At 45.8% G+C, this 25,769-nt stretch overlaps 1 protein-coding gene across 1 annotated transcript in view; it reads left to right on the top strand.

The window, feature by feature from the left end:
• Positions 1-16,367: 16,367 nt before the first annotated feature.
• The window catches only part of PRDX2 (peroxiredoxin 2), a 36,501-nt gene continuing 27,099 nt past the window's right edge, over positions 16,368-25,769 (top strand). Inside the window, exons 1-3 of the mRNA XM_082254299.1 lie at positions 16,368-16,405; positions 21,585-21,695; positions 24,189-24,342. Of these exons, the coding sequence (XP_082110425.1) occupies positions 21,593-21,695; positions 24,189-24,342 (257 nt within the window). The 5' untranslated portion in view covers positions 16,368-16,405; positions 21,585-21,592. The remainder of the gene's footprint in view (positions 16,406-21,584; positions 21,696-24,188; positions 24,343-25,769) is intronic.

Raw genomic sequence — 25,769 nt, forward strand, 5'->3', positions numbered from 1 at the left:
TACAATAAATGGAAGATCTATCTATCTTCAACCTTGATATACTCTGAACTTTTGGATGTCTGAAAGTAATTTTCTTACATGGAACCGTCCACAGCTGCCACCTATGGGACCCCCTCCCTTTGAGAGGTCATTGAGTTCTGACCCCTCTCCTACCCCCCCCCCCCCCCCTCCCCTATTTCCCCTTTTCTCCTTTTTGTCATCGGTAGAGAATTCATCCTGGCTCCCACCTTACAATCTTTTACCATCATCTATCAGGTGTAGAGGGCGTTTTCACCCCTATACTCTCTACCATTTGGTCATTGTTTTCTGTTCTGGTTGTTTTTTGTTTTTTTTTTCTATTGCTATGTGTGTTAAAATGCTAAATCTGTATGGTTATTTGTGACTTTGTTCTGATTTTTGGTATTTCAATAAAATTTTATTTAAAAAAAAAAAAAAAAGAGGATTTGTTCTGGGGGGGAATTTGTACTAGAATTAGAGGGTTGGGGGAAGGTTTGGTACTGGGAGGGGGAATTTGTACTAGAATTAGAGGGTTGGGGGAAGGTTTGTTGGTGGGAGGGGAAATTTGTTGCTAGAATTAGAGGGTTGGGGGAAGGTTTGGTGGTGGGAGGGGGGATTTGTGCTACAATTAGAGGTTTGGGGGAAAGGTTTGGTGCTGGGAGGAAGAATCTGTGCTAGAATTAGAGGGTTGGGGGAAGGTTTGATGCTGGGAGGGGGAATTTGTGCTACAATTAGAGGGTTAGGGGAAGGTTTGGTGCTCGGAGGGGGATTTGTACTACAATTAGAGAGTTGGGGAGAAAGTTTTGGTGCTGGGAAGGGAAATGTGTGCTACAATTAGAGGGTTGGGGGAAGGTTTGGTGGTGGGAGGGGGTATTTGTGCAACAATTAGAGGTTTGGGGGAAAGGTTTCGTGCTGGGAGGGGGGATTTGTGCGTTAGAATTAGAGCGTTGAGGGAGGTTTGGTGATGGGAGGGGGGGATTTGTGCTACAATTAGAGGTTTGGGGGAAAGGTTTGGTGTTGGGAGGAAGAATATGTGCTAGAATTAGAGGGTTGGGGGAAGGTTTGACGCTGGGAGGAAGAATCTGTGCTACAATTAGAGGGTTGGGGGAAGGTTTGATGCTGGGAGGGGGAATTTGTGCTACAATTAGAGAGTTGGGGAGAAGGTTTGGTGCTGGGAAGGGAAATGTGTGCTAGAATTAGAGGGTTGGGGAGGTTTGTGCTAGAATTAGAGGGTTGGGGGAAGGTTTGGTGCTGGGAGGGGGAATTTGTGTTAGAAATAGAGGGTTGGGGGAAAGTTTGGTGCTGGGAGGGGGAATTTGTGCTAGAATTAGAGGGTTGGGGGAAGGTTTGGTGCTGGGAAGGGAAATGTGTGCTAGAATTAGAGGGTTGGGGAGGTTTGTGCTAGAATTAGAGGGTTGGGGGAAGGTTTGGTGCTGGGAGGGGGAATTTGTGTTAGAAATAGAGGGTTGGGGGAAAGTTTGGTGCTGGGAGGGGGAATTTGTGCTAGAATTAGAGGATTGGGGGAAGGTTTGGTGGTGGGAGGGGAGGGGGTATTTGTGCTACAATTAGAGGTTTGGGGGAAAGGTTTAGTGCTGGGAGGGGAAATTTGTGCTACAATTAGAGGGTTAGGAGAAGGTTTGGTGCTGGGAGGGGGGATTTGTGCTACAATTAGAGGGTCGGGGGAAAGGTCTGATACTTGGAGAGGGAATCTGTGCTAGAACTAGAGGGTTGTGGAATGGTTTGGTGCTGGGAGGGGGAATTTGTGCTACAATCAGAGGGTTGGGGGGGGGGGGGGTTGTGCTAGAATTAGAGAGTTGGGGGAAGGTTTGGTACTGGGAGGGGAAATTTGTGCTAGAATTAGGGGGTTGGGGGAAGGTTTGGCACTGGGGAGGGGATTTGTGCTAGAATTAGTAGAGGGTTAGGGGAAGGTTTGGTGCTGGGGAAGGGATTTGTGCTAGAATTAGTAGAGGGTTAGGGGAAGGTTTGGTGCTGGGAGGGGGAATTTGTGCTAGAATTAGGGGGTTGGGGGGAGGTTTGTGCTAGAATTAGAGAGTTGGAAGGAAGGTTTGGTGCTGGGGAGGGGGAATTTGTGCTAGAATTAGGGGGTTGGGAGGAAGGTTTGGTGCTGGGGAGGGGGAATTTGTGCTAGAATTAGTAGAGGGTTGGGGGAAGGTTGATTTGTTCTTGGAGAGGGGATGGGGGGATGATTTGTGCTAGTAGGGGGGGATTTGGGGGAGAGGAGGAGGAGTTGTGCTGGGAGGGGAAAAGATAATTTGTGTTGGGAGGGGAATTTGAGGGGGGGGAGTTGTGCTGGGAGGAGGGAAGATTTGTGATGGAGGAGGGGCTTGTTATCACACACTGCGGCGCGTTGCTATGCACTGCATTAGAGGCAGCCTATTCAGAACAAAAGGAAAAAACAATACACCTCAATGCACAGAAGGCTCATTCACATGGGCTTTAATTTCTGAGGACCAATCCACATTCAGAATGCTCTTCAGAGAACATTTGATGTTGTATTCCCCCCTTTAGAGTCTGCTTTAACCCCTTGAACCCTGCACTAGCAGTCCGCAACCTCTTCCATTGCATGCAGTTGCAGGGCGTTTGCAGAGTGGTCCCATTCATTTCAATGGGTTGCGCTGAAAGGGACAGGAGGGTATAATCCCTGCCATGCCATGGAAGGAGGGAGGTGGTAATAACATGGCTCATCTGCAAGGTTTAGCACCGCTCAACTGCTACCGTGAATGAGCCCAAAGATGTGTTTTATTATTTTTATTTTTTTGCAGTGCCTATCATGCGTTGGGTGCATTTTCTCACACCCGTCTTTTATATTTTCTTTATTTTTTATTTTTCTGTTTATTATATAATTTAATTTTGTTTCTGTATTTTTTTTTTTTAAACAATAAATATGTATTATAAAAAAAAAAAATTGTATCCACACAATGCAGCAACACGGTGATCTTCCCACAAACAAATACCAGCCTAATGTGGATCCATCAATATAAAATCCAATCCTCTTCTACTCTATACTTGAGTATAAAACATAGTTCTGTATTTCTATAGTATAAAACATTTTTATTTGCACTCACATGCTACTTTATGTATGTGTTTATAATACACTGCTTTATAGCATTGTCACTTGTGTTGCCATAGCAAAGCAAGCAGCCAATTACAAGACAGCGCCGAGATATGTTTGTAGGTCAAAGTTGCTTCAGAAGGGGGCGGGGAAAGACTGTGTAACTTTATGTAACTGACAGTAACCAATCAGAATAGAAGGTGTGGCCGGCAAGGACCAATCCGAAATTGGATGAGCAGGTTGCTATGGTATCTCTGACGCGAAGAGCGGGCAGCCAATGACAGGACAGGAAGAGATTGTGAACCGTTATATAGGGTGATCATGATATCTCAGCGCAGTGTTGTCTCTATGGAAGAATCTGTCCGCACACATTACAATAGACACATATCTAAAGTTCCACTGCGCTCTTATCTATTTTGAGTTGCTGATTGGCTAAGGACAATGATCGGTCTATGCTTTGAGTGGCTCTCACACTGGCCTCTTTATTCCCGCCCATTTGTTGGCTCGCTATAGGCTGATAATGGCGGGAGAGGCCACGTGTGGTGAAGTGACATGTGAGGGGGGATGAAGTGACAGAGCACCTAGAACGGCAATAACTGACACATGTTATATACAAGTTAAATCAGTATTTTTTGCTAGAAAAATTACTTAGAACCCCCAAACATTATATATATATATTTTTTTTTTAGCAAAGACTCTGAAGAATAAAATGGCGGTCGCTGCAATATTGTGTCCATGCACACATAGCCTGTTATCAGCAGTTTTTGTTGGGCTCCATTCAAATATAGGCGTTTCGGATCGCAGGCGGAATTGCCGCAAATCCGCGATCCCGAACCATTGCAAGTTGCGGGGCATCAGTGCGATTCCCGTGACTTGCAATGGCACCCCAAATGCGGCGCGATTTTCCCCCGATTGTTCCCCGACGAATCGCTGTAAAATCACGCAAACAAAATTGGGGGTCGCCTAAAAGAAGTACGCAAACTTCTTTTGGGCGACAGGCATCCCACGATTCGTCGGGCGACACTCGCAGCAAAATTGCGCTGCGTTTAGGGGGTCATTGCAAGTCACGGGAATCGCACGGACGTCCCGCCACCCGCAATGGCTCGGGATCGCGGCGATTCTGCCCCCAATCCGAAACGCCTATATGTAAATAGGGCCATATAAAAACCCAGAACTAGTGGATCGGAAGATTTTTTCCCCCCTAATGAACAGGCCATATTTTGCAATTCGGCACTGTGTTACTTTAACAGACAATTGCGTTATCGTGCAATGCTGTACCCAAATAAAACTGACATCCTTTTTTCCCCACAAATAGAGGTTTCTTTTGGTGGTATTTGATCACCTGTGCGATTTTTTATTTTTTGTGCTATAAACAAAAAAAGAGCGACAATTTTGAAAAAAATATATATATATATTTTTCACATTCTGCTATATAACATTCCCAAAAAAAAAAAAATGTAAAAATCTAAATTTTTTAATATTTTAGGCCAATTTGTTTTCTGCTACATATTTTTGGTAAAAAAAAAAAAAAATTGCAATAAGCGTATTTTGATTGGTTTGCGCAAAAGTTATTGCGTCTACTAACTATGGAAAAGATTTATGTCATTTTTATTGTGTTTTTTTTTTACTAGTAATGGCGGCGATCTGTGATTTTTAGCGGGACTGTGACATTGCGGCGGACAGATCGGACCCCTAACTGACATTTTTGACACTTTTGGGGGGACCAGTGACATTACTACAGTAATCAGTGCTAAAAATATGCACTGTTACTGTAATAATGACACTGGCAGGGAAGGGGTTAACCCTGTGGGTGATCAATGGGTTAAATGTGAGCCTAGGGGAGTGATTCTAACTGTGGGGGGGCGTGGCTTCTGAAATGACCATGGAGACATGTGATCCTTTATAGAAGGATCACTTGAGCTCTGTGATCATTCCAGAGAGAAGAACAGCTGTGTTTACAACAGCTGACCATCCTTCTCTCTCAGCGAGGAGTGATCGCGGATGTCAGGTGGCAATCGGAGCTGCCCAACCCGTGCATCAGCTTCCCCGATGCCGAGTGGGGGCGTTAGCGTGATGCCGGCGGCGCGCGCTCACCCTCTAGCTTCCCGTGCACGACCGACGTAGGTCTACGTCGGTTTGCGCAAGAGAGCCACCCTGCCTCAGTAAAATGGCAGCTGGTGGTCGGGAAGGGGTTAAACAAAAAATGTACTGAATGTAAAAATGTCACCAGTACAGTACAGCGTTATCATATAAGTGTGCTGGTGATCATGGACACTGACTGGTGACAGTATGTAAAATAAATAAATAAATAAATGAACACTTTTTTCAATTTTTTTATTACTTTTTTTTTAATTTTTTTTTTAACACACTGTGACCAGAGCATTACAGTTTTACCATAGTAACATTGTACTACGGGGAAGTGATCAGGATATTTTCTTTTTTTTTTTACACATTATGATTGTTTATACCAGTGAACCATTTTTACTGAATGAAACAGATTCATTCAATTTGTTTTGTTGTAATTAGCTGTTATTGGCCACAGGTAATCACATGGTACAGATGGGCTGTGATTGGCCCTGTCTGTACCATGTGTAGCACTGTCCCTGTAGGGCTTGCTGTGTGTTGACTTTTTAGGCCTCCCTCTGATTTCCTGCAGACAGTTGCTGGGGGTTTTCACATATCCTTCCTTACTCCCGTTTGCTCGATACTCAATAAACAGTCCAGGTGTATTTGGTGTTATATTAATTGTGGAACTTGGATGGGAGAAGGGAATAGTGGGATATTCCAACTGGACTATTCACAGTAGATAAGGACAACTCTCACTTGGCCTCACCAGATTACTTGTGGAAGAAGTCACGCTGCTTTTACCATACTGCCACGTGTATGGAAGAATTAAGTCTTCTTGCTCTCTCTAGCAGCAGACTTGATGCAACTACTTTATCTTCAGGACACTCTCTAGCATCCCCTTGACTGACACCTGTCCACCGACTTTTCTACCTAAAGGGATGGCCCTCACAGGGCAGGCCCCATGACACAGATCTGTACTCACAGTAGGCAGAATCAGATCCTTTCCGGTGTCTTCTTTTCTAGCTAGCTCTACAGGATCTCTGGGTTCAGCTTCTCTCTCTGACTTTCATGCCCTCAGGTCGACCACCCAAGGCCGCATGGCAGCTTCTACAGAGGAGGGGCAGCCGCCCCCTCCCTCCGGGGCCCTGCTCTCCAGCCGAAGACTCAGAGCACTTGTGCCCTTGGCATTTAAACAGTCACCCAGCATGCAACAAAGCACTTTCCTCTGCCAAAAGCCAGGGCGGTAACAATGCCTGTGCCCTCACTTGTCAGGTTTTCTCCCACTGTTCAATATGCCTCCCTATTGGACCAATGTGAAACATTCAGACAAGCTGAACTGCACCTGAGCACCATGAGCAGACCCTATCAATCAATCCTGCTCCCGGGTAGACAGAGAGCACTCTAAATTTACCTGGCAATCTTCCTGGTAAGCAAAAAGACCCCAAAACTATACTCTCTTCTAGCACCTACCTTGGAGGGTGTCTTTGGGTACTCTCCTCACGAGCAGGGTGAACCTGGGGGTCATGACCTGTGGTCAGCACACAGCTAAATCCAAACTCCCTAGCAGAACACCGGCTGGCCCTTAGATTCCACGCCCTGGGGGATCCCTTGTCACCTGCTAGCCTGTGGGCTCACACCACTAGTACCCTGACATATACATTCCATATACTTACAGTGAGACTGTCCTCTCTGCAGAGATGACTTTCTCACCTGAACAATCCCTATCACTAGCATTCATGTACAGATAGCCGAGGCATCAAGCCCCCTAAGGACAACTCTTGGCTCATAGTCCTGTTGTGTTCCTGTAATAGACAAACAGAACAACCTACCATTCTGACTTACTGAATATACTCTGTACTTGTTCCATTCGGGAACCACATGACTAGCAATAGGCAAAGTCCCTTTTAATTACCTGGGTACTTACTGTTTCCTATTCTAGCCAGACCTACAAGTTAGGATGAAGAGGTGCGCAGCCCTTCTGACTGAAGCTCGCAGTGCCCTTTCCTCTGCAGCACCAAGACAACACATCGTCTCCTGGCGGCATGCTGTCATTGCTGGAGCCTTAGCAATAGCTGACCTACTTGTGAGTGTTGGAAGAACTCTTCAAGGGAGCCCTTTCTCACTAGCACCCCCTTCTCTGAAGAGACAATGAGCCACTACCTTTTTCTCACAAGGCAGAAACTCGCACAAATTTTCCTTCAGCATTACACTGGCCCACTGGCCATAAAGAATCTTCACAAAGTGTCCTTAACCACTTAAGCCCCGGAAGATTTTGCCCCCTTCCTGACCAGGGGGTATTTTGCGATTCGGCACTGCGTGACTTTAACGGACAATTGCGCGGTCGTGCGACGCTGTATCTAAACAAATTTGGCGTCCTTTTTTTCCCACAAACAGAGCTTTCTTTTGGTGGTATTTGATCACCTGTGCGATTTTTTGATCACGCGCTATAAACAAATAAAGAGCGTAAATTTTGCAAAAATAGCAATATTTTTCACATTTTTTTTATATGAAATTCCCCCCCAAAAAAATGTAAAAATCAAAATTTTTTAACATTTTCGGCCAATTTGTTTTATGCTACCTATGTTTGGTAAAAAAAATCGCAAAAAGCGTATTTTGATTGGTTTGCGCAAAAGTTATCGCGTTTACTAACAAAGGGAAAGATTTTTGTCATTTTTGTTTTTTTTTTTTTTTTACGCGTAATGGCGGCGATCTGCGATTTTTTTTGCGGGACTGCGACATTGCGGTGGACAGATCGGACCCTTGACTGACATTTTTGCCACTTTTGGGGTTACCAGTGACATTTCTACAGTAATCAGTGATATACATATGCACTGTTACTGTAAAAATACACTGGCAGTGAAGGGGTTAACTTTTGAAAGGGAGGGGCTGTGTGTGTCCCTAGGGGCGTGCTTTCTACTGTGATTGGCTGTGGCTTCAGATGTATGAAGAGTGATCAACGGTTCTACATAGTAGAACCGTATGATCATCCTTCATACACAGGGGAGAATGACAGGCAGCTTGTTTACACAAGCCGCCTGACTTTCTCCCTCTCCCCCGCCGATCGCAGAGTGACCGGCGGACATCGGGTCCGCCGGTCACACGCGCGGGGGGGTCCGTGACCACGCGGGAGCGCGCCTCCGGCGGCGCGCGCTCGCTCGCTCCCTAGACCCTCACAAGCTAGTGACGTAGCCCTACGTCACTTTGCCTGTGAGGGGCTGACCGCCGACGTAGATAGTCGTGCGGCGGTCGGCAAGTGGTTAATAAAGTATCATAGCAGTGTCCTAATGAATTATCTTCGCAAAGTGTCTTTAAAAAAAAATGTCTATGTGAAATAGGGGTTTAGCCCCTCCAGGTAGCAGCCCCTGGCTTTAATAGGAGAAATCCTCTGTGGCAGAAGTTCTTTTCTCCCAGGTGATGAAACAATAACAGTTTCAGTAATCCCCTCCTTCGTATGCAAGGATAGAAGGGAAGGGGATTTAGGAAAGGGCCTTTAGCCCTAATAGCAACATGTCATTGTGATATATCTTCGGGCTCAGCAGCCTCTTGACAACAACAGTCATTGAACCTGACCAAGAACTTGACTTACCTCAATAGTAGTGATCTGGATGAAAGATTTGTACAATCTTGCCTTCAGGACCCACGATACTAAGGGCCCAAACTTGGCCTGTCTTATCTGGGCGGTTGACCTCCACTCGGTCAATATATATGGACCACCCCAGATTCCAGTTTTCTTTGATGGAGAGGAAGGTGTCCTATAACTAAGGCCTGGATGGGTTCCAGTGTGGCTTGGGGACATAGAGGAAGCCCCAGACTGCTTTGTCACACCAGGCTTCCCTCTAACTTTCAGTCTCCTCCATTATCTTCCGTGGAGCATATGGATAATCGCATCCATATTCCATGGCCACCTTCCTCTGAATTAGCCTTTTAAAATGAGAGAACCTGAGAAGTTTCTACCTGTCTCCTTTCCCAGGTGGGGCATAGGGGGTCTCCACTTTAGAGAACACTTTGGAATAAGAGTCATTCTGTGCTCGGGCCTGAGCATAGGTGCGGGGAGGGAAGAAGTCTGGAACCCTTGTGGCAAAGCCCTCACAGAACCCGAGATTCCTTGCACACCTCATGCGAATGACCGCTGAATCTCTCTCTTCACTAAGAAAACTGGAACTTGGAGGACTTCTTCTTCCCTCAGTTCCCCAGTCCCACTCAGTTTCCCCACCTGGGATCCAAATCGGCACTCGAAGCTGGGTGACCCCACATCACCCTGCCTCCTCCTCACTGGATGAACTGTAGGACCTCAGCTTCTGGATTAATTGAAGCCCCTCTGCCTCATTAAGAGCTGGACCTCCTGTTGCGACTGCAACCAATGCAGCCTCTTGCAGCTGCCCGGCCTTCATAACTTGTGTACATTACTCCTCTGAAATGCAGGTCTCCCTGGTTTTGCAGATGGTTGTGCGGGTCTGCAGCACTGGTCCCGGCCCCAGCTGTGTTTTCAGAAGTGGTCCCTACCTCCCAGTTCACATATAGTCTTCTGGGCTGACAATCACTGTGCTCCAACCTCAGCAACATGTCACTGCAGTGCCCACACTGGCCCCTCGCTCGCAACCGCAAGGATACATTCAGGCATCTGCCACATATCAGTCCAAGATGCTCCGTGACCCCTCCACTGCACAATGCCAGACTTGCTTTGGGCATCAATTGGACTCCTGTGTCCAACAGGGTTGGATTCTGCCTCTCAGTCCACTCTGCAGGCTCTCCCCCAACACATGTTGTAGCCTCTGCGCTCCGGCTCACCCCGGCATCCGCCATCTTGCTACTCCACACACGTCTCCTCCTCAGCTACACCCAATGGGGAAGTGACGTCTCAGCTCCCTTCCTCGGTTCGGAACGGCGACTCCGCCCACGTACCCAAATTATCCCTTTTTGGAAAGTAAACAGTCCAAGCAAAGGCTTAATTAAAACCTTTAGGGTCCTGGTGCAAGAAACCATTAAGGGCCCGCCTAGCCCCTGACTTACTCCCATCGTGGGACCCTTTATTGTGGTCCTGCAGCAGGCCAGCTCCCTGACATCTTAGGGTCCACCAGTGGTGGAGGAACACCAAAGCCCAGTCGCAAGTGAGACACTTGCGACCCTGGTATTTTTGTCACTGGTGTCAGTAGTTTTTATTTTTGTAAATTTTGTATTATTTTTTAGGACCCCCATTGGGGGGCTTTAGTAAAATATCAGGGGTCTAAACAGACCTGGGGGGGCTTATACCTACATGCTTTTGCTAACAGATGTCCCATTTCAAAAAGTTGTGAGGTGTGCAAAACTAAAATGTTTTGGGTTTAGTTATACTTTAACTACCTGCCGACCAGCTGCCGTAGTTATACCGTGGCAGGTCGGCTCTGTTACGTGAAACAACGTACATGTACGTAGTTTCGTATAGCAGTTAGTGGGGGCGCGCGATCGCTCCCCATGGAGACAGAACGGCGGTCTGCCGATGTAAACACGGCAGACCGCTGTTCTGTCAGAGATGAACACAGGGATCTTGTGTTCCTCCTATTTAGGAACACAGGTCTCTGTGTTCATCCAGTGAATACATCCCACACAGTTAGAAAGCACCCCCTAGGGACACATTTAACCATTTGATCGCCCCTGGTGTTAACCCCTTCCCTGCCAGTGTCATTAGTACGGTAACCGTGCATATTTTTAGCACTGATTACTGTAGTAATGTCACTGGTCCCCTCAGATGTGTCAAAAAAGTCAGTTAGGTGTCTGATCTGTCCGCCGCACTGTCACAGTCCCGTTAAAAATCGCAGATTGCCACAATTACTAGTAAAAAAAATCAAATAAATAAAAATGCCATAAATCTTTCCCCTAGTTTGTAGACGTGATAACTTTTGCGCAGACAAATCAATATACGCTTATTGGAATTTTTTTTTGCAAATGGCAAATTGGCTTAAAAGGATAAAAAAATTTTTTTATTTATTTATTTTTTTTTTATTGTGAATGTTTTCTAGCAGAAGGTAAAAAATATTGTTTCTTTTTCATAATTGTCGCTCTTTTTTTGTTTATAGCTTAAAAAATAAAAATCACAGGGGTGATCAAATACCACCAAAAAAAAGCTCTATTTGTGGGAAAAAAAGGACATCATTTTTATTTGGGTACATCGTCGCACGACTGTGCAATTGTCAGTTAAAGTAACACAGTGCCGTATCGCAAAAAATAGCCTGATCATTAAGGGGGTAAAACCTTCCGGTCCTTAAGTGGTTAAATTAAACTCTATAGTCTAGAAGACAATAATTTCCACACACATGGAATGTGTCCTTTTTGTGCAGGTGGCGGCCTCCTTTGCCTAGACCTGGCTCTGAGGAAGACGATCATTTATAGGAAATCTTAGATGCGTGATTGTGCAATTATAAATTGGCCATGTGAACATCGCTCATGTCATCTTGATTTTATCTTGTAGAAGGATCTGGGTATTATTCTAACCTTTGACAGCTGGCTCCTATGATATACTACTCTTATCAGCCGGTGCCATAAAGTAACCCTGAAGGAGCCGTCACTCTGCCTTCTACACAAAACATACATGGAGACAATTCACAAATGTACCCCATTGGCACCCCCAAGCTTCACCACCTCTATAATTCACATATGGTGCCAGAGGCGTAACTAGAACCTTCAGGGCCCGGGTGCAAGAAACCATAAAGGCCCCCCCGGACCCCTTCCCTTCAAGCCTGGGGCTCTTCCCAATGATCCTGGGGCCATTTACTCTTGTAATGGGACCCTTTATTATGGTCCTGCAGCGGTATTCTTTCACAAGTTCTGCAGTGGGCCCCGTTTCTGCCATCTTGGGGCCTCCCCACGGTGGTGGAATGCCAGGACCCGGTCGCAAGTGTGACCTTTGCGATCCTGAAAGTTCACCCACTGGTGTCAGTAGTTTTTATTTTTTGGTATTTTAATTGTATTATTTTTTATCATTTTTTTTTTTTTTTTACAATGTGACTGACTATGACTCTGTCCATTCAGGAAAGGAAGGAGCTGGTAAATTGCATATTTACCGACCCTTCCTGGTTCTCTATTGTGACACATCTCCTGCAGCAACTGGCAGGAGAGGGAAGGGTGTGGGGGGGTAGGGGGGACAGCACAGTAGGGGGGGGACCAGGGGAGCACACAGGGGCCCAGAGACAGTAGAACACAAGTGAACTGGATAGGAGGAGTGGCAGGGGCAGCATACAGAGGAACCAATCTCCTCCATTTTCCTCCTGCAGCTAAAGGAGGAAAAAGGAGGACAGTGATTTCTCTACATGCTACCCCTGCCCCCCTTCTATCCAGGTGTAAAGGGGAGCTGCATGGGCCCCCTGGAGCATGGGGCCCGGTTGCAATTGCAACCCCTGTAGTTACGCCCCTGTATGGTGCCTATGCCCAGCGGTTTCACCTTTCATTAGGCCAAAAGCGGAAAAATCCCCTAGGTATGGGACTTTGTCGGCACCTAATAATAAGCAGTAATAAATTTGTATAAAAAGATAATTTTATTAGACAATATCATAAAATTGCTGATACATGATATGTGTAACAGCATGTACAGCAAGTAACAGCAGAAGACATGGGGGTAACAGAAGAAAAAACACCATACCATATAGAATTTGTGTTCAGTAATCCATTTTTTTGGGGTTACTGAACCTAATTCCTATATCGTATGGTTACGTTTAATGCTGACGAAGTCCCGTTGGACGATACGCGTACGGGAGGTGGAGCCGTTCGTCACCCGCTGCTATCCTTCTTTGACGATCTGATTTCTGGAAGCTGTGGTCTTTGCAGCGGCACCATATTCCAGCCGAGAAAGAGTTTTTCAGGCTATTTTATCTACGATCTATCTGAGTGTAACTTTTATTGAAGTTTAATAAATGTTTTAAAACGGAGAGAACTTAGATGTGTTTTTATATCCATGTGTCACTTGACGAATCCAGAAAAAAAATTACGATGCTTGGCACCTTACCCCTGTGCTCAGAATCAGGTTCTCAGGCTGCCTCTATCCCGGGACTCTCACTTGGCATCCACTAATGGCTAAGCCTTGCTGCCCTCTACGACTGGGGTGGTCGACAAAACACTGTAAACATAAACAAAAAGAAGGGCACACCAGCCTAGCGCATTATCCTCAGTAGGCTTTTATTGATAAAATATTACAAAGTGGCTACTCACAAACATGCAATGTAAACCAGCATATCAACTCCATCGAACAATATCCATGATGTAAGAGTCCAATGTCTCGTAAAGGTGAAAGGTTAACGCGTTTCGAGGCTATGCCTCTTCCTCAGGCTCTGAGGAAGAGGCAGAGCCTCGAAAAGCGTTAGCCTTTCACCTTTGTGAGACATTGGACTCTTACATCATGGATATTGTTCGATGGAGTTGATATGCTGGTTTACGTCACTTGACGAATGACTGAGAAGCGGTGATAAAGTCCGGATCCATTAAGGAGGTTCCCCTGCATGTGTCCTGGCTGCTTGGAGTTTGCCATCTAGATATTACCCGTAAGGGAAACCACTGCTTTAGTGATTTCAGGTGAGCGCGGTGCATACCTCACTGGTGGAGGGGCTTGTTCAGCTTCCATTTCCTGCATTTGATGGACCTTTTGGGACTCCATGGTTTCATCTATGGACTATCCCCTTATTGAATTATTATTGCGCTGAACTATATTTGTAATTTTACCTTGATATTTTTGTAGTCACTGACACCAATGCTGGGGGTTATTATTGTGGTCACTGACACCAATGCTGGGGGATATTGTTGTAGTCACTGACTCCAATGCTGAGGGTTATTAATGTGGTCACTGACTCCAATGCTGGGGGTTATTATTGTGGTCACTGACTCCAATGCTGGGGGTTATTATTGTGGTCACTGACACCAATGCTTGGGGTTATTGTTGTGGTCACTGACACCAATGCTGGGGGTTATTGTTGTGGTCACTGACACCAATGCTTGGGGTTATTGTTGTGGTCACTGACACCAATGCTGGGGGTTATTGTTGTGGTCACTGACTCCAATGCTGGGGGTTATTGTTGTAGTCACTGACTCCAATGCTGGGGGTTATTATTGTGGTCACTGACACCAATGCTGGGGGTTATTGTTCTGGTAACTGACACCAATGCTTGGGGTTATTGTTGTGGTCACTGACACCAATGCTTGGGGTTATTGTTGTGGTCACTGACACCAATACAGAGGGGTTATTGTTGTAGTCACTGACTTCAATGCTGGGGGTTATCATTGTTGTCACTGACACCAATGCTGGGGGTTATCATTGTTGTCACTGACACCAATGCTGGGGGTTATTAAGACAGTTACTGAAACCAATACTGGGGTTATTATTGGGTTCACTGACACCAATGCTAGGGACAGGGGTTAAAACTCACTGACACCAGTGCTGGGAGTGTTTAAAACTCACTAACACCAATTCTGGGGGTTATTATTGTGCCCACTGGCACCAATAATGGGGGTTATAATTGTGGTCACTGACACCAATTCTGGAGGTTATTATTGTGTCCACTGACACCAATAATGGGGGTTATAATTGTGGTCACGGATACCGATGATGATGGTTATTATTGTGGTCACTGAGAACAATGCCAGGGGATATTATTGTGTCCATTGACACCAATAATGGGGGTATAATTCTGGTCACTGACACCAAAGCTGGGGGTTTGGTATTACTGCCACTGACACCAATAATGGGGATTATGCATGCACCATTGCCAGTCTTAAGTGCTGTGTCCTCTGAAACCAGTTCTGAAGGTTATTATTGTGGTCACTGACACCAGTGCTGGAGGTTCTTATTGTAACAACTGATACCAATCTTGGGGGTGATTATTGTGGTTACTGACACCAAATCTGGGGGTTATTATTGTGTCCACTGACACCACCAATTCAGGCTATAATTGAGGTCACTGACACCAATGCTGGGGGTATTATTATGTTCACTGACTCCAATGCTGGGGGTAAATAAGACAGTCACTGACACCAGTGCTGGGGCAATGACACAAACGCTAGGGGATATTTTTGTAGTCACTGACAACAATGCTGGGGTATAATTCTGGTCACAGACGCCAATGCTGGGGGTATAATTCTGGTCACTGATGCCAATGCTGGGGATATAATTCTGGTCACTGACGCCAATGCTGGGGGTATAATTCTGGTCACTGACGCCAATGCTGGGGGTATAATTCTGGTCACTGACGCCAATGCAGGGGGTATAATTCTGGTCACTGATGCCAATGCTGGGGGTATAATTCTGGTCACTGACGCCAATGCTGGGGGTATAATTCTGGTCACTGATGCCAATGCTGGGGATATAATTCTGGTCACTGACGCCAATGCTGGGGGTATAATTCTGGTCACTGTTGCCAATGCTGGGGGTATAATTCTGGTCACTGATGCCAATGCTGGGGGTATAATTCTGGTCACTGACGCCAATGCTGGGGGTATAATTCTGGTCACTGACGCCAATGCTGGGGGTATAATTCTGGTCACTGACGCCAATAATGGGGGTTGTTATTGCGGTCGCTGACATCAAAAATGTGAATTATGATTGTGGTCACTGACTCCAATGCTGGGGGTAAATAAAACAGTCAGACACCAATGCTGGGGCAATGACACAAACACTAGGGGATATTTTTGTAGTCACCGACACCAATAATGGGGATTATTATTATTATAATAAGTATTATTGGTTAGGTGTCTAGTTTCCCCATTGGAAGATTTTCCCTCCATTCCTGTTCTGTGGGATTTTCTTTTACATTCCTTTTCTTTTCTATGCATATACTTCCATTATAAAAGGACCCCCCCACCATTACATAAACAATGTATGTATGGAATTCCAGCTCTGTCAGTATGTGTCAGGCTGCATGTACATCCAGCTTATAGCCATCACATGATGACTGCCCGGCACCACGTGACCCCGCCCCCAAGTCCGTCAGCCCCAACCGGATTCTACAAAGTCCTCTCAGGGGGCGCGAAAGGCGGCAGGTGCTGGCGAGACCATGTGTCCCTAAAGAAGGGGGAACTCCACCGCTCCTTTTACCCTCTTTGTAATTATTGCACCGCGTTAGGGACAATCTATCCTCCCCACCTGCCCCTACCATCATCAGTATATCGTCATGGTTCGCCCCGTTGCTTTCCAGTACAATGAGCCGTGATGGGCTGCTTGGGCTCCTCCCTCTGCGCAGTGGTACAGTCTATGGTTATAAAATGAAAGGTCAGTAGGGGGCCTCACACTGCGCACTGTATTGAGCAGAGGAGGTGAGTGAGAATAAAATAGATCAATGGGTTGCATTGTATTGCCTGCCGGGGAATGGAATTATAGATCTTATTCTGCTGGGAGAATGTTATGTAACCCACTCTGTGTGCTGCGACACCAGGCGGGAGATCCATCCATTCATTACTACGGGGGGGGGGGGGGGTCTCATCCCTTTAAACAGCACACAATAATGATACAGGTGATGTGCTGATTACACTCACTTACTGCATGATGTGCGTTATATCCGCTTCAGAACATCTCATTATATGTGTGCTGTCATTATATGTGTGCTGGTTAAAGGGATGAGATGGCAACCCCAGGGGGGGGGGGGGGGAAACAATGCAGCACTGTGCCCATTCATCCATCTTTATCCCTAATTCTACATCTCTAATCATCGTTCTAACTTTATTCATGTGTGCTTCTAATTATATATAATCTATCTACAATATTGAAATTCAACTAATCTTTGTAGTTTCATTTCTTGTCAATATATATTCCTATACCTTAGGTTTTATGTAATCTATATTCTTCCTAAATACATATTTCTCTATCTTATTATAGATTAGTATATTGCTATTACCAATTCTCAGGATTCCACCATATGTAGATCTCTCAATAGTTCTTGCAGTGCATGGATCCCAGGATTCCCCAACATAGAATTCCAAGGTCCCCCCACCCCTAATTTAAAGCTCTAGGTATCCCCCCCCCCCCCAATATGTAAGTTCCCCCCAATATCTAGGTCTCTCAAGTTAGAGCTCTAGGTATCCCCCCCCCCCCAATATGTAAGTTCCCCCCAATATCTAGGTCTCTCAAGTTAGAGCTCTAGGTATCCCCCCCCCCAATATGTAAGTTCCCCCCAATATCTAGGTCTCTCAAGTTAGAGCTCTAGGTATCCCCCCCTCCCCCTAATGTTGTCTTAATTTAGAGCTCCAGGTATCTTCCCCCCCCCCCCCCAATATGTAGGTCTCTTAATTTAAAGCTCTATGTATCTTCCCCCCCCCCCCCCCAATATGTAGGTCTTTCAACTTAGCGCTACAGGTATCCCCCCCCCCAATATGTAGGTCTCTCAATTTAGCGCAACAGGTATCTCCCCCGCCTCTTCCCCAATATGTAGGTCTCTCAATTTAGAGCTCTAGGTATCTTTCCCCCCCCCCCCCAATATGTAGGCATCTCAATTTAGTGCTACATGTATCTTCCCCCCCCCCCCCCCAATATGTAGGTCTCTCAATTTAGAACTCTAGGATCCCCCCCACCCCATTATGTAGCTCTGTCAATATAAAGTTCCAGAGATCTCTTAATCTAGAATTCTAGGGTTCCCTCCATATGTAGATCTCACAATAGATCGTTCTTACAGTGTATATATCCTGGGATCCTCCAATATATAGTTCACCGTAGAATTCTAGGGACCCCCTTTCCCAATATGTAGATCTCCCAATTTAGAATTCTAGGGATCCCATCCCAATGTGTAGTAGATCTCTCAATTTAGAGTTCTAGGAATCCCTTCTCTCCCCCCTCCCTTTCCAATATGTAGATCTCTCAATTTAGGTTTCTTGTGGATCTCTCAAATTTTAGTGCCCCCCAAAATGTAGATCTGTCAATGTATAGTTCTTGGGATCCCTCCACATGTAGATATCTCAATATAGTTATTTGGCTCCCCAATATATAGTTCCCCCTAATATGTAGATCTCGCAATATGTGGATCCTGGGATTCTCCTACAGATGGGTCCCTCAATATAGAATTTTATGGGGTCCCTCAAAATTTATATCTTGCAATGTATAGTTCCACGGATACCTCAATGTGTAGATTTCCCAACATCTTGGGAATGACCCCTCAACCTATACATCTTGCAATAAATATACTGTTGTTCTTGGGATTACTTAATGTATTAAGCTCAAAAGCTCTATTATAGATCTACCTTGGTTATTATGTTGTATGGTAATATTTAGTTTCTGTAGTATATAGTGGACGACTTGCTGTGGGGGGGCTTTTGTTGATGGTTGGTGTGATTAAAACTACTCCTGGATTTGTCTGATTGGATTTTTAGAAAGGGTCCGATTGGGAGAAACCAATAATAAATGCTTGGTCATGGCTGCCAGTGCTAGGCTGTATTAAAAGATAAGTATAGGGTTTGTTCCCCCCACCTTACTTGGGTGGATGCAGCATTGGTCCCGTCACCTCTGCACTGTGAACTGAGCGATTGAACACTGCCGATTGCTTGGTTCTGACAGCTCTGTGAGCTGGTGACGGATCATTCATCAGCTCTTTGCTCTGTCCCCTCCTCGCTCATTGGAGGGGTGGGGAGCGACCGGCTCAGGCTATCAGAAGCTCACTGAGCCGGGTGCCGGTCCTGGCAGAACCCGATTCCGTGGTGCCTGGACCCACTTCTGTGACGTCAGCAGAGAGGAAATGTCAGCCCGCTCTGTTAACGGGTCACAGGAGTGCAAAACAAACTGCAGTCCAGTGATCCATGGATGTACAGCCAAACGAGCTTTGGCTGTACATCTCGATATATCAAAAGGCAAAACTTCCAATTTTGGATAGAGTAAATGAAGGGTTAAAATTTTCATTAGATAGATTTCTCCTTACTTCCTGCTTGTAAACTTAACAGACATGAGGATCTCACTTCCTTTTGAGGGAATCTCCTTTGTAATTTTTACATGAACTAATGTCCCCATTGGGAGATTCCCCAGAATTCCTTTCTGGATGCAATTCAAAAATGTTGGCGTAGCGTTGCCTTCATGTTCATTCCTGGGGACATTGGTGACCAGAACAGAGGATGAATCTCCCTAATGGGGCCACAGACAGAAATAACAAACCTGACAGAGGTTCTACTTCTAATCCCTCTCCCTTCTGTCCTGAAGAGATTTGTGCCTATTTTGTTGGCAGAATGCAGTTCCACAATGCATTTCTGCAGAATCACTCTGCTGTCCTGGCAGATACTCAGCATGCTGCGTTTTGTTGGGATGTTCATGCTGTGCAGGATGCTGATTGCTTGCTTTGGCTCCTGCTTGAACCTTTTAGACACACGTCAGTATATACGTGATATATGAATGTTTAAGTCCCCAAGTGTGGCTTCCTATACGGATGATCAGCAGAAAGGACTTTTCCTGGACTGTCTTTGTTTCCATGAGCCCGGCGGAAGCCTGTCTGCACAGAACTCTGCTGGGACATCTGTATGTTTTATCTATCTGCTCCTGTTTCATGTCTTTAGTATGCTGTCTATGGGGAGTATGTGAGGCTCATGTCGTCTTTGCTCGGCTTTAGGAGTACGTGAGGCTCATGTCATTGCTCGGCTTTAGTCTTCTATTAAAAAGTACAATACAGGCATACCCTGCTTTATGAGCACCCACGAGTATGGGCACATTGGTGTCTAGTACATCTTGGTCAGCTTGACATGGCACTGTTCCCGAACCATAAGTGACAGATGGACATTAAACTTGGGTAACACCAAGAGGGGACCCAGGGCTAAAACTAATCTGATTTTGGGGTTTACCAGCTTTCCTAGGTAATCCACCATTTCATAGTCATGGTTCCCCTAATGTTCTCCCCAAGTTTGGTGTCCGGGTCACTTGTGGTTCGGGAGCAGTGCCATGTGAATTTGACCAAGATTTCCCATATACTCAATGTTAAGAACCAGGAGCAGTGCCATGTCAAGCTGGCCAAGATTTCCCATAGAGCTAGTGTATTTACATATTTTGAGAAAGGAAAAAAATATTGCTTCACTTTAAGTAAATTTTCATTTTACATACATGCTCTGCCCCCATTGTCTACTTAAAGTGGGGTATGCCTGTATTTAGGAAATGAGATTGGTAAAAATGTTCACAGCAAGACGGTGTATGTCCAAATGGTCATCCGTTCTAATGCTGTCCATAGATTTTTTTTTTTTCATCAGTCCCCAAGCACATTCCCCCATCCGCACAAGTGAGGCGAATGGAGGAATCCTCCCTGCTGGCACATTGTATTCTGACATTGGGGTGACTCTGCTGTCAGAATACAATGATTGCAGCTGCTGATTGAAAGTTTTCAACAGAAGTTGATCATTTGACTGACTGTCAAGCATGAGTGGCCCCACATTGGTCAAAATCCGCCAGTCCCTGCTGACCCAGATGAATTTCAATCCATCTGTGGCCAGATTAAAGCGGTAGTAGTTTGCCGGCTTTTTTTTTTTCCTAACCTGAAAGGTAACGCCATAGTATGCATTGTATACTAGCATATTGTTGCCTGAAAACGAAGCCTTCCAGCACCGTGCGTCAGTTGCAGGCACTTCCCTCTTCACCTGGTCTAACTTCCAGGTCTGCAGCCTTTGGCTGTGCGACTGGCTGGAGCTGTGATGACGTCACTCGTGCGCATGTGCGCAGAGCCACCATTTACAGCACAGGACTCTGAAGGAACAGCCCGGGTGGCCGTTCCTTTAGAGCGCATGCGCCGGAGACATCACCGGCTGCATGTACAGTAAATATCACTTAAACGGTACACATTTAGGAGGTATTTACAGTATAAGCCTTATAGGCTTTCCTATAGATAAATGTCTGAGATGGGAGATTACTCCCAGTTTAGAGCTGTATGCTGCCAATACTTTTCTGCAGCGGGTAGCGCTTTTGCAATCTAGCAATGATCTGTACAAATTAATGATGGGCTGACACCGCTGCCTGTGTGTAACAGCACATCCAAGTAGTTTCATGCAGTTATGGGTATTGGCATGGTCTGCATATAGGGCTCCCCATCTGTCCGTGTATGCAACTGCTTGGATGTGCGGTTGCATGCAAGTGTAATGCCTTTTGGGGCTGAGAGTGCGGGGGCTCTGGGGGCTGAGAGTGCGGGGGCTCTGGGGGCTGAGAGTGCGGGGGCTCTGGGGGCTGAGAGTGCGGGGGCTCTGGGGGCTGAGAGTGCGGGGGCTCTGGGGGCTGAGAGTGCGGGGGCTCTGGGGGCTGAGAGTGCGGGGGCTCTGGGGGCTGAGAGTGCGGGGGCTCTGGGGGCTGAGAGTGCGGGGGCTCTGGGGGCTGAGAGTGCGCTCCTTGGCTACCTGCCACAGTAATGCATGAATGATTAGTGATGTATGGCCCTCATCCTGTCTGAATAGGCTCTAAAAGCATAGCACTTTAGGCACAAATCTGTTACATTTAAACTGTTGCGTGGTTGGTTAATAAATTGGTGTTTAATATAGTTATGGTGTCTCCTAGGTAAAATCATGTCTGCAGGAAACGCTCACATCGGGAAGCCAGCCCCAGATTTTGAGGCAACTGCAGTAGTGAATGGAGAATTTAAACAAGTTAAACTGGCCGACTACAGAGGTGAGTGGTAAGGTTGTAAAGATGTGTTTTCTATACTAATAAAGTGGAAGTAAACCCATAAAACTGTTTCAGTTAAATTTCTGGCATGTCAGGAATGTAACGGTCACATGGGTTGCGCTCTCAACCAAACAGTCAAACCGTCCAATGGCTTGGTATCCTCTGATCACATGTGCAGCATCATGGCAGTCGAAGGTTAAACAGAGGCCAAGATGGCAGCGTCCTTGGCTGAAAACAATAGGAGGGTTTACTTCCACTTTCAGTTTAAAAATGTTGTTCCCACCACAAATGTAACTGTCACATTAGTTGTGCTTTCACTCAACTGTCAAACCATCAAATGGCTGGTGTCCTAACTATGTGCAGTCTTAAAGGCAAAACCTGTCATGCTGGATAGCATAGGGGGAGATTAGAATACCTATCAAGCTTTTCTTGCCATACATGTCCATTGGGGAGATCTGCCTTCACTTTTTGTCCCACAGCCAAAACAGGAAGTGAGGGAATACCTGAAGTCTCCAGAAGACTCCAGTGTCCCCATTGGAAAACGTCTCCGCTTTCCTGGGGAGAACTCAAAATTTGGAATTTTAATTTTTGCTTCTGATAAACATGACAAATGGATGGTGAGTCTCACCACATGGGTACAGACAGCTGTATAAATCTGATGGATGTTCTAATCCCCTGCCACTCCAAAACTAAAGAAAAATTGCCTTTATACTTTAAAGCGGTAGTAAACGCCTTGTACCTACATGTTGGCTTATAATAAAGCCAATAAGCTTAGGTCACGTAAACAATTTAGGATATTCGCAATTCCTTCAGCCACACTTTTTGAAGTTAGGGCACTCTGAGCCATCAGTCCAGAGCTCTGTGCCGTGATCATGACTTCCATGCAAATGGGTGGGAGTGACTTCATCACGGCTTGGCCATTCAAATGTCTAAACCTGAACGGAAGATGGCTGGTGATTGAAATTTTGTCAGCAGGCTGATGTCGTAATGTGCTAGTATGTAGTGCATACTAGCAACATTATGCCACTTACTTGCAGGGGGGCTTTTAATTATTTTTAAGACTTTACAACCATTTTAAAACATTGTGTCAGAAATCCAATAGGCTTCTAACTTTACGTAGTACAGTGACAATGCCTCTGCATTGAAATTCCAAGTCGGCCTCCCCCCCCCCCCCCCCCCTCCTCCCTTCCTTATGGGACTACAGAACACAATCTCATGTCATCTTCATAACTGTTTACATTCTCAGCACGTAATCCCCTCCCATACCAGCTGCCTGCTTTTTGCCCTCTCTTACAATGGGAGGAGGACCTGCTTGTGTGTAAATGGCATGGGCTGAACAACCAAGCTCCTGCTGTTCCCTCTGGGAACAACCTCAGGGCATGCGATTAGAACAAGGCTTCAATCCACATTCTCCATGGACCCAGTCTTGACGTATTTAATGTTAAGACTAATAATACTTTGTCTCTGGCCCCCCCTGGTAGTGGTAGGTATACTGTATTTTGAACACACAATTTCTACTTTTGTATGTTACATCTGTATCTTGCACAATTGTTGCCATATATCTGCACAGAACCTTTTTAATACATGTATGCTGCAAATACTAGCAATCTAGCAGCGACATGTACAAATTAATGATGGGCTAACACAGCTTGTCTGCATTTAAGAGCACATCCAATTTCTACTTTTGTATGTTAAATCTGTATCTTGCACAATTGGTACCATACATCTGCACAGAACCTTTGTACCGTTGGCACGTTCTTGTTAGCCATGTGCGTTATTTGGTGTTGCCAAAATATATCGGCCTAAAATGGGGGGTTTTTGGCATTTTGCCACTAATGGCCCAGAAAATGCTCACAATTTTTTGTGCTTATGGTGTGGCCTTTTTTTTTTTTTTTCCATGGGTCACGTGACTCAAACTGCTTAAAAACGTAACCTGGGTGCATTTTTCAGTGCATTTTTTGTGCGGTTTTCTAGCTGACTAAAGTTTAACACAGCATAAGTGTAATGAACCCAGTTTGAAGGCAGTTTAAAGGAATACATTTAAAGGTGCTGATAATGGCCAACAATAAAATTCATATTCCTTTAAACTCATAATAATTAGTTGCGTATACCTGTAATACAATTATATATAAAAATACATATTTTAAAAACTTTTTAGGTTTCGGCCAAGTGCATCCTGAGTCTTTAGTTTTGGCACCAAATTTTCATTGGGTGCACCTCTTCCAGAAACTTGCTGTTTTGTGATCAGTGTACCTTTTGCACACTCCCAGCACCATGACTGTGCTGTCACTTATCAAAAGCCCAGTAGAATGGCTCCTCCTCTAATTTAATCCAACACCAGAGGGAAGGGGTTAATATACACCTGATCTCTAGGCTAGACTTTCCTCCTTCACATCTGAGCATTTAGTAATTGGCAATACTTCCCAGTCATTGCTTTACAGCATAGTGTGTGTCTTGTATGGACCATGGCAAGCTAATGTATATTCTTCTTGGCAGGTAAATATCTTGTGCTGTTCTTCTACCCCCTGGACTTCACCTTTGTCTGTCCCACGGAGATCATCGCTTTCAGCGAACACGCCGAGGAATTCCGCAAGATTGGCTGTGAGGTCATTGGGGCTTCTGTAGACTCCCACTTCAGCCACCTTGCATGGTGAGTATAAAGGAAATGGCTTTGTATTGCTTTCCCATATCTACCTGTGGGGATCATCTAATGGGCTGCTTATTTTTATGCTTTGTTGGCTTGTGCCATTGGTTGCTTTTTTCTTCCATTATTTTTAGGGTTTCATGGGGAATGTTGTGGTATTGCTTGATAGGCTTCTGTTAATTCTCTGGCCTGCCTCTTGCTGCCTTATGGGCCTATTGATATTCAAGGCTGCCATCGGTGATGGGACAGGGCCAGTAGTGAACAGAACAATGGAAGTTGTGGCATTTGTATTGACTATCTTAAGAGAACCTGTTACTTGCTCTGCGTAAAATACCCCGATCACTGAAACAAATTTAAAATAAAATTATGTTTGCGTGAGCGCATATTAACCACTTTTTTTTTTTTTTTCTCAGATCGCCTTTCAGGACAGCACCTGGAGAGAGCGCAGCTCCACCCAATCCACAGGAAACACTGCAAATAAAAACTCCTCCTCTTCCACCATGCCTCAGTCATTTGTGTTTCCTCCGCCATGGTGGAAGCATTGCAGGAGCTATGTGGAAGGGCTGCACTCTCTCCAGGGGGAGAGAAGGATTTGTTGCCCAGTTTTTGTTTGCTGTTTCAGCATGGAGACCATCCCAGCTCCCCTCCCTGGAGTGTCAAAGGGGGTATGCTCCGGAGCCTCTCACCTCGTTCGCTCAGGGGAGCTGAAACCCATCGGAGGATCCGGTCCGGGCGTCAGAGGTCCGCGCTTCGGCCGGTCGGCGGGCGGGGAGCCGCTTTTGGCATTCGAATCTCCCGCACTTTCGGACTCTGATCCCGGGGACGCGCAGCGTCACTTCCGGTGGACGGGACTTCCGGTGGGGGCGTGGCGGCGTTTGCTCCAACCGCAATACACGCAGGGGTCAGAGGCAGGTCACGAGGTCGGCGCTTCCGCTTCCGGTCCACAGAGGAGGACGCGGGAAGCGGTATTTAAATGGAGAGATCTGCCAGCAAGCTGCGCTTTTCAACAACATGGAGGAAAAGTCTGCAGCGACGGTGGAAGCAGGCACCGCCAGCGCCGGCCAAGCTCAGGTAGGAGAGGTGCAGTGGTGCCTCTTTTTTCTTTACTGTGTGAGCTTTTATTGTGGGGTTTCTTCCTTCCTCCTTTGGAGCCTGCCCTGTAGACTGAGTAACTGTTCCCAGTCTAACAGGATATATATGCATCTGGGAGTCTTTTCTTCTGATCCTTTTTGGTGTGGGTCACGATTTTCTCCCTTGCAAGAAATCACTAGGTGGTGGTTTTCTTTTATTTGTGGTTATTGGGCTTTCATGGTGGCTTTTTCTTTACTAGGTTAAAGCCACAGTGAAGACAAGAGCCCCAGCATCAAGGAAATGCCCTTCATGCAAGAATCCACTCAGAGATTCCTGGGTGAAGCCACTTTGTAAAGCATGTA

Source organism: Pelophylax lessonae, assembly GCF_965119305.1.
Source record: "Pelophylax lessonae genome assembly, chromosome: 4".
In the NCBI taxonomy this organism is placed as follows: domain Eukaryota; kingdom Metazoa; phylum Chordata; class Amphibia; order Anura; family Ranidae; genus Pelophylax; species Pelophylax lessonae.